Source organism: Sinocyclocheilus grahami, unplaced genomic scaffold (genome assembly GCF_001515645.1).
Source record: "Sinocyclocheilus grahami isolate Dianchi unplaced genomic scaffold, SAMN03320097.WGS_v1.1 scaffold2401.1, whole genome shotgun sequence".
NCBI lineage: Eukaryota > Metazoa > Chordata > Actinopteri > Cypriniformes > Cyprinidae > Sinocyclocheilus > Sinocyclocheilus grahami.
The window spans coordinates 50,281-59,980 of record NW_015507580.1 but is presented as its reverse complement, the minus strand read 5'-3'; the positions used below and the strand labels follow the sequence as shown (position 1 = coordinate 59,980).

The following is a 9,700-nucleotide window of genomic DNA, read 5'->3' as shown; positions in this document are numbered from 1 at the left end:
TGGGGGGGGGGGGGTCATATAACAAAATCTATATTTTTCTAGTATTTCATTGATTTCTGTGGGTGATTTTTCCCATTTATTTCAATGTGGGGTCTCCAGAGTTTTACTTTTTTTTTTTTTCACATTAACATACAACCAGATATCATTCCAATGTATTTTTGTGTTTGTAGAGCTAGCAAGTGTTAACAAAATCCCAAATAACTTATACTGTGATAGTAAGTAAAACACATGGTTTCCATATAATATCATATCATATCATATATAAAATAAAACTTTTTAAAATGATAAGGCACCACATTTTGCTGACATACAGTACCTTATCTAAGTAGAGGATGAGGGATCCTCGCTCTGAAAGAACTTTATTCTTTTCATATTTCTGAATGTATCTCTCTTTCCCTGAAGACAACTGAGGACAAGAAAACAAGAAAACAAAAACCTCAATACATGACATGATCAAAATGCTTTATGTCCTGACTGCAGATGCATGTTAGATTCCTCTTCTATATACAGAAACATAACTGCATCAGTTTATCATCACAATACCTCTTTAAGATCACTTTCTTCAACTTCAAATCCAGTCGGTAAGCCAAAGTCCAGAATAGTCATGGTGGCATCAGTTTTATCATCTTTGTAGCTGTGAAGATGGAGAGCAAGAGCAGATTTTAATAACTGGTTTTGTAGTTTTGCTCCATCTTCTGTGTGTTTAAAGCTGTTTTCACACTAGAGCTTTTGGTTTGAACCCGAGTCAGTTTGACCTCAGAATTATTATATTGTAGTAACTCAGAGCTGCTCGTCTCCGAATAAACTCTTTTTAAAGTGAGTTGCATCTGTGTCAGAACACACTAAAAAGTAAGTCTCTTTTGGAGACATTATGTAGTCACATGGTTACCAGCACTCATGATCAAGACACAAACATACAAACATAGTGAGAAAGGAAAAATCAGGCTATGACCAAAAAAATAAATAAATTCAATGAGCACATAATGATGAAATGCAAATAAAATGGTTTCTTGACATAATAATAAACTTATTAGGATATTGGTTCACATACTAGAAATCCATAGTGAGCTTGTAACTTGCAACGACTCCTTGTTTAGCTAAAAAAAACAAACAAACATGGTGGTAATTAAAATAAAAAAGCAGCACATAATGAAGTGTTTTGGAGGTTTTATTTGAGCTCTGAATGTATGAAGTGCCACAGAAAGGGCAGGAACTCAATCTTACCTTCATTGTCTTTCTCCATTTTAACAGTCAGATCAAAGAAAGTACAGTCAGATTTCTTCTCAACAGGTCTGGCGTAGTACTGCGTCAGAACCTGAAAACAGCAGCACGTCTCAGATTAGATGTTCACAAGCTTTAATCTTGCTGTTGACTGTATAAACGCTCACGAACACTCACTGAGAGAGTGGCTGTTCCAGTTCCTTTAGCAGTTACATTGAACTCCTGGTTTATCTCCACCTGTTGAGTGAATGCAGACGTACTCGAGTCATCAGAATAATCAAATCCATGATATAACAGAGATACCTGAAGAGTTCACTGACCAAACACGAGACTATTGATGTAGGCAATTAAAAATTATGGATGACTAACAACAAAACTCCCATTATCCAACAAAAACTTTCAACTGATATGAGCTGCAAACAGTTTGAATCTAGAAGATGAGTTACTCCTCACCCTGTCTGATCGTGTAAGATGTGCATTCTCTCTTTTGATAGTATATCTGACAGGTTTGCTTCTTCCTGCCACGGACAGCTCCACGTCCAGATTGAAGTTTTGCCGGTCCTTCACCTGCGTGCGATACTCTGCCACGGCCTGGAACACCATGATGGTCGCCTAGAAAAGACAGAAAAGCATTCAAATCCTGTCCTGCAGTGTCAGTCCTGCACTTGTTCTGCTGTTCATCACAGTCAAATGATGAGGTGTTAGTGTACCTGAGTGGTGCCAGATCCTCCATAGTGAGACTGCTGTCTGTTCAGCCAGTGCACTGCTTCTCCTGCTTTATCAAAGTCTTTGTCCTTCACAAGCGCCAGCACAGCATAAGCCGTCGCCTCTAGTGAGTGATGGTGCTGTCCAGGGACAGTCCAGGACCGATCGGCTGTTTCAAACACAACACAGGATTATTAAGGGGCAGCTGTGGCCTAATGGTTAGAGAGTCGGACATGTAACCTGAAGGTTGCAGGTTTGAGTCTCGGTACCATCAGGAATTGTAGGTGGTGGAAGTTAATGAACAGCACTCTCTTCCACCTTCAATACCCACGTGTGAGTTGCACTTGAGCCCCTAGTTGTTCCCTGGGTGCTTTGGCAAAAATGGCTGCCCACTGCTCCGTGTGTGTGTGTGTGTGTGAACTTGGATGGGATAAATGCAGAGCACAAAGTCTGAATATGGCTCACCATAAAAACTATTTGTGCTTATGCTCCCTCTCTATTCATTAGATTAGTTACTGATACCAACTAACATCATTACACAACAAAATGTTGCTTTCATTCCTCTTGGACTTGTTTTATGTTGCATGTTGTACAAAACAACTGTTTTTAATGACTTGACTGACCTTTTAGTTGGGAGGAGCTTTTCATCAAGATGTCTTTATTGAGTTTGTTGGCATTGGCCATGGCATAGGACGTCATCGCTACAGCGTAAGGATTGGTCAGCTGTGGAAGCCGACCTTCCAAGAAAGAAACAGCCTTCCTGATACTTTCCTGCAGACTCTATAAAAGTGTGTAATATTAAAACCAATAATAAAAGAAAAAAAAATCAACTGTTAATTTATAAATCAATCCCTGCAAACAAGCCTGCACTGGCCCTTTATGGGCTGCCAGCACAGGGACCCTGATAATTTGCTCATTGGCAAAACGTTGGTCCCTTAGCACTGACCCCGCACGGGCAGCACATTTGCACATTTGTTATAGCAAAAGTTGTGAGAAAAAACTGATCTGATGGTTACTTATTGATGATTCAGTCATCATGTAGTGTCCTGACTCACTGATGTCATTCTCAGGCTGATCTCTGAGAACATTATTTAGATTTAAAAATTTCACTGTATAGTAGCCCAAAATACCACTGCATGAAATGTTATCCTCTTTCAATATTTTGAACGTTTTTAAGTCATTATGCAGAAATTATTTGTACAGGATTATGTAGACTCAGACAGATATCAATATTCAGTGTATGAACCTCAACAATGGTGACAATCAACGGAAAAGCTTGTTTTCTGAAGTTCACAGTTGATCTGAATATTTTGTTGACTCACCTTTGTCGAGGTTCATACGCTGAATCTTAATATCTGTGTGAATCTACACGCTCTCATCCAAATAATATCTGCAAAAAAACTTAATGTTCAAAATATTAAAGCAGGACAAAATTTCATGCAGTTATAATCTATGGTTGCTATAATGTGAAACACTTAAATCTAAATAACACCCTCAGCGGTCAAGCTGTTGGTGAAATCATGCTACTATGTGATGAGTCAATCATCAGATCAGTTTTTTCTTACAACTTTTGCTATAACAAACGTGCTTCAGAAACACACAGTTACAGCAGACAAAGAAAAACTCAAATTAAAAAGTCAAGGGTCAGGAACCCAACTAAAGCAAGCATTTACCTCCATAATGGTGACTTCAAACTTTATTATTTTCAATAAAACGGCGCTAAGGCTTCCTGGAGGCTAAGTGAGGTCTGGCTGTGCGGGGCCAGTGCAGTGCAGGCTTGTTTGCAGGGATGGTTTTGGTAAATACAATGGTGAACGAGGTGTACTTACAGCAACTGATTCAGCACAGATCTCTCTGGCCTCTTGCATGGCAATCACGACAAAGGCCGTCAGCGAGGCATCGGCATCTTTGCCTTGTACGTCACCCTGGAATAAAGCACAAATAAACAAAATATCACTAAAATGTGTTTTCCTATTGAATTAACAAATGTAACTTGCTACACACAAATACATAGTACAATGAAAAATATATAAAATGATAATTAAAAAAAAAATGCAGTAGGATTTTCTGCATCTATCATTGGCTGCATGATGTCGAGTTTCCTGATTGGCCGTATTACCTGCAGGTTACAGCCAGAGGACATACTTCTCTATCTTCTCTAAGCATCCTGTCGATCAACAGAGCAGTATGCTTCTGCTAAATTAACTGGGATGTAAATTTACTGAGATTTTGGCAGAAAATAATAGATGTGATAACAGAATGGATAAAGCTGTGTTTACATGTCTGAAATGATGCAGGTTTAATTTATTACTGTAAACTTTGTTTGATAATGATGTCTAGCCTAAAAAAACTAGCGTTTTCATTAATGAGACATATTGAGTGAGTATCATAACCTTGTTTGATGAAGCAGGTTGTGAGAAAGAGGGAGATATCAACATTTAATACTCTTTGAAGTAGACTGTGTAGCCCTTTACTGAAATATATCGCAGTAATTGTTAGACCTACAGGGAAAATATAAATAATAAAAATCATAATTGCGAAATGTTGATTTTTTTTCTAAATAATGAAAATGCATGACGATCACATGGTGTTCAAATTTACTTGATTTACTATCATCGTGTAAACATCTGTCCTGTGAAATGGCTTATTCAGTGCCATATTAAAAATATATAAATAAATAGAATGCAATTTTTATGACCCTCTTTCAAGGAAAAATAAGACAAACGTTTCAAATTCTATAAGGGTTTAGCAAACATTAATTTCATCTTACACATTAATTGTAGGTCACTGTAATTACTTAATGCAGTTTTACTGATAGCTGCCATTCCTGTTTTCCTCCACAGATGAGTTTAAATACAGTCTGTCATAGTGACATTTACCACCATCTCTCCATGAATTACAGCTGAACCCTCTTTAAAGGAGCCGTCTTGTATTTGTTTGTGGAGAATCAGCCACTTAAGGGCGCTGCAGATCACATTCTCCTCTATAGAAACAAGGTTATTGGCCATGCTGAAGACTTTAGCCACATATGCTGTCAACCTTTAACAGACAGAAACAAATGAAAATGAGTTGCAAGTAATAACTTGCTACCAATAATATTCAAAGATAATAATGATAATAAATTATTACAGAAGAAACTGAGACTGAAAATAAATCAAAACAAATAAAACTGATTGAAATTAAAATACCATGTGCTGCTCGGTCTGTGTCTCCATGCAGCGTAGGATCCATCTGATTTACGGTAAACCAGCTGCCGCTGATAACCTTAATACAAAAAGGATAAAGAAAAAATATTAATTTGTTTATTATCTATATTTATTTTTATTATCTAGGTATTTTTTCATCTTTGAGAGTACTTTATGATATTATTCCAAATCATAGTCATATTCTGTATATCTGTTGTGTGCTGCTGACCTGTTCTGATATGGTTAACAGCTTCATTACGGCGATCCATGCCAACAGTGTCCCACTGATTGGTGCTGTCCAGATAATGAGTGGCTATGAGAGGTAGAGTCATATAGATCATGTTCTGCTCTCCACATCCAGTGGGCTGGACAATAAGACGACCCATGAAGTCTCCACTGATGGCCTGCTCGACTGTCTGAGTGATCTCTTCAGCTGGAGAGGTAAAAGAGTTTATTACATTTCTTATGAGCTGTCATTTATGCAGAATGTGGTCAGAACAAAGACACATACCAAAAAGCTTTGTTTGGACTTATGCTTATGCAGGTTGAGAGACATAAACGTGTTATGACGCAGTGACGTAAACATGATGGTGCAACTGACCTTCATCAAAGTCCCTTTAAGGCAAGTCATTTCACTCAAAAGCCATCTTTGAAAGACTCTCATGCAGCTTTTCATTCATGCAAGTACAGCTCCTATCTCTTTGAATGGCGAAACATCAAATTCTCCCAAGATGTTCACCAGCTTACGATTACAGTTCAAATTTGAAATCAACAATTAAATCTGACAACAACTTTCTCATAAATGTTATTTCTTATGCTCAATTTGCTTTAAAAAAAAGTGCTTATTTTTCAGCCTAGACCAGCCAATGTGCACGTGCAGTTGTGCTGAGTTTGAGACATGGTCAGATGTGGGAACATTTGAGTTGAAATGTCACACTTCCAACCTCAATGATTTCCAGTCATTCACCCGTCACATCATCATGCAGACCTCATGATGTCGCCACGACACAAAGAGAGCATTACGTGTTTTTGTGTCAATTATGGCAAAAACTGAAAACAATTAACATAAAACTTTGCTTTTAGTTTTGAAAACAGCTGAGGAAAAGCAAAAACTAAAGTATAATTTTATGAACTTAATGTCTAATGTTTTTAAGTTTGCCCTTCATTACACAGCGCTCTTGTTGTTAGGATGACAAAAAGCTTTAGTTACATTTTCAGCCTGTTCTGCCTCAGTACTCGTCAATGTCAGAGTGACTGAGCTGGCCAATCAAATCTATTATTATTATTTTTTAATCTATTTATGTCAGTTGTTTCCCCAATCTAATGTTGGATTTCAGTTTAGATTTGTGATGCTTTGTGTTAAAGATATATTATATTTATTATATATTATATTACAAAGTTTTTAAAATCCATCTTTTATAGTTTTAAAAATTACAAGTTCATTGTTGTGTATGAAGGTCTGGGTTACATTGCTTAAATTGATCACTTAAACACATAACCTCAAAATAACCTCTTTAATATTTTAAACTTTAACTATAGTAAAGTGTTTGTTCAGCTATACTTTGTCGCTTGCGGATCTCGGATGCTTACACAAGCCTGGCCCTTAACCATGGCTTTATTATAATTGTGTAGTAACCATGTTTTATGGTGTATTGATAACCATTTGTATAACCACAGTTTTACTACAAATATGTGGGATTACAAATTTAAGAATCTGTTTAAGATCTGATGATTCTACATCCTGACATAATAATAATATTAATATATGAAAAACTAAGGTGATCTACATTGTATTGGGCATTCAAGGTGAACATGATGGCATCTGCTTACTGATTAAATTCAATGTAGTTTCCAGTGAGCGGGTCTGCAAGTCTCTGATCTTCCTACTGAGAGTTAACTACATGTGAATGTTTAAACATCTTAGGTTCTCGTGGCCAGGTGCAGCTTAAACCATTTGGGTACTGTTATCTTTGGGGAGTAGGTTTGCTGAAGCTCACAGTCGGGGTTGATTTTCTGTATTGTCTTAAGATGTTTTCTTTAGGTGGTCACTTCTGAGGCTATGTGTTCGGTCAACACCTTTAAGGACTGCCCAGTCCCAGGCTTTGTCAGACTTTTGATGCCTGCAGCGCCACACAGCGTGTTCTCAATAAAGAGTCCTGTTGAAGATACCCAAGAGTCTCCTGGTCTTCACTTCTGAGTTTCCAACAAATACCATGCTTGAACTATGGTTAGTGTAGCAAAACCATGGTTAATTTGTGGTTAATGGTTTAACTGAAAACCACGGTTTTTGTTTTTATTTGTAGTAAATCCCTGGTTAATTTCGTAAGAGGTGAAAGGGGCATAAAACTTAACTCATAAAATTATCGAGTTATAGAATTGATCTTTCCTTAAACAAAACACACATACAGCTTTAAAGAAATAATCACTACACATTCATAAAATCGCTTTTTCCTTACCAGTAATTGCGATGTACGTGTCAGCAGGTGTGTCTGGAAGCCGTCCAGTTGGTATGACAGATTTAAAAACTAAAGGTTTTTCCCCTGATGAGAAATAGAGAAGAACAGCAAGATGGAGGAAAAGTCATGAGTCTGGATTGGCTGGAACTATAATGAAATTCATAGATGTTATATATATATAATTACCTGAACGTGTAATGTGTGTAATGTTCTATAACAGAAATATAACACAGTGATGTTATTGTGTGCTTCACAGTAAATCTCACCATTCTTAACAGGATTGAGCTCCACATTTTCTCTGTGTGAAATCAGCACACCCTCAGACTGAAAGAGAGAGAGAATGTTAACTACCTGTTGTAATGTCTCTTCTAGTGCAGTGTATCCAATAGACTACGTGCACGGAGAGTTATAACTCAGAACCACATGTTTATTACAGAACACCAGCAGCTCCTGCTGCTAACCCGCTCATGCCTGGTACAGTCTAACTCGTTCATCCAGTAACCCCCCACAGTCCATCCCTAGGTGGCCCTCTAGTGGGGTCAATATGCAATTACATCATAAATGCATATAACACTACACCACACCTGTGGTGTTTTCTGTTCTTGTATTGATCAATATACTAACAAAAGACCAAATCAAATGAAACAAAAAGTGACAGAATTTCCCATCAGACGTACCACCACCTTCAGCGGCTTTCTCACTCCATCAGATAAACCAAATGCAGAAGCATTCACCTCAATCATGTGACTTCCCAGCATCATGGGAATAATCACATATGAAACGGCTATGCTGGAGCCTTTGTCAACAGATACTGTTGTTCTGTATTTGCCTTTCTTACTGGCAGAGCTGCAAACATCTTCTGTCTCCATGAACTCCACACGCACCTGGTGAAAACAGGAGAATGAGACTCAAATCACTTAAATATCCAGAGGAAACTTCACCAAAAATGCATTTGATTTGAATATAAAATGTATGATGGAGGAGGACATTTCTGTTTTAGAACAAGACAGTATTCTTCACTTATTTTCAGTTTGTGTCACTAGCAGCACAAAAACCTCAAATGAGTCTCAGGATCCATGTGCAAAAGGACATGTTTAATTTAAATGTACTTCATTATAATAGTTTTATCATTGTGTTTATTCTAGTTATTGCGTCTGCTGAGTAGGTGTGGTTACAGAGAGTCTCGCGAGTTCAGAGAGGCTAATAAGAGATCCGAGGCAGCAATGGTGGAAAAACAAAGAAAACGTGCAATGCATATCATAAACTATCAAAGTGAGGCTGATTGATGTTATCGAGCTGGGGATTGGCCATAAGCATACAGATTGTGTGCAGACTGAAGTTTTCTGCACTGATGGTCGGCTGATGCTGTGTGATTGCTTCGGAGTTCGTTGGGATTAATTTACCCGTTGAGTTTCTCGTGAGCGTCATTAACGATTATAAGTGTTGTTTTATTGTAAGTTTTCTTAATATTGTGACCTGATATGTTATCAGATGTATTATTGACATATTTCTTCAATTATGAAATAAATGCTGTAATATTGCGTATATAATATATGTTTGCGGTTTCTCACGTGTTAAGCCACGTGAAGTTAGGCCTGTCACGATAACACATTTTTGTTGTGCGATATATTGCCCAAGAAATAATTGTGATAAGTGATATTATTGTCATTTTAAAGACCATTTTATGCCACTGAATATATAATCATAATTTAACAACATAATAATGCAAGAAGGCCTATAAACACTTCCAAATGACAACAAACTTTTAATTTTTAAAAATATTTAGATCATGGAAATTAAGTATCAAAATATTAGAAACCTTAAAAAAAGGTAATATATTTATTCCATAAATTGTTAGTCATGGAATCCCTGATGTCGGCCCCGCTGCAATTGGAGCGCTTAGCCAAGTGCTAAATACCCTCAACATGTTTTTGCAGCATTGATCAATGTAACCAATCACAGACATTTCTGCTGATTTCTTAAACCCAATGGCCAATCAGAAACGTTTTGTCAGAATTCACTCACCACTGAAAGTGCCGCCGTTTTTAAGTGCAGTTTTGCACGCTTGTGAATCATCTCACGACTAAGTGCAGATGCGATGTAAATAAGAGATTCATTGTGCAGTTTAGAGAG

At 37.3% G+C, this 9,700-nt stretch overlaps 1 protein-coding gene across 1 annotated transcript in view; it reads right to left on the bottom strand.

Annotated features, from left to right (window-relative positions):
• Nucleotides 1-118: 118 nt before the first annotated feature.
• Nucleotides 119-9,700, bottom strand: part of LOC107574943 (complement C3-like) — a 59,550-nt gene continuing 49,968 nt past the window's right edge. The window contains exons 24-38 of the mRNA XM_016261361.1: nucleotides 8,245-8,474; nucleotides 7,834-7,891; nucleotides 7,568-7,651; nucleotides 5,341-5,544; nucleotides 5,115-5,190; nucleotides 4,806-4,965; nucleotides 3,756-3,851; nucleotides 2,550-2,706; nucleotides 1,932-2,095; nucleotides 1,675-1,833; nucleotides 1,399-1,458; nucleotides 1,225-1,315; nucleotides 1,052-1,097; nucleotides 544-634; nucleotides 119-406 (exon numbers count right to left, since the gene is read on the bottom strand). Coding sequence (XP_016116847.1) covers nucleotides 251-406; nucleotides 544-634; nucleotides 1,052-1,097; nucleotides 1,225-1,315; nucleotides 1,399-1,458; nucleotides 1,675-1,833; nucleotides 1,932-2,095; nucleotides 2,550-2,706; nucleotides 3,756-3,851; nucleotides 4,806-4,965; nucleotides 5,115-5,190; nucleotides 5,341-5,544; nucleotides 7,568-7,651; nucleotides 7,834-7,891; nucleotides 8,245-8,474 — 1,832 coding nt within the window. The 3' untranslated portion in view covers nucleotides 119-250. The remainder of the gene's footprint in view (nucleotides 407-543; nucleotides 635-1,051; nucleotides 1,098-1,224; nucleotides 1,316-1,398; nucleotides 1,459-1,674; nucleotides 1,834-1,931; nucleotides 2,096-2,549; nucleotides 2,707-3,755; nucleotides 3,852-4,805; nucleotides 4,966-5,114; nucleotides 5,191-5,340; nucleotides 5,545-7,567; nucleotides 7,652-7,833; nucleotides 7,892-8,244; nucleotides 8,475-9,700) is intronic.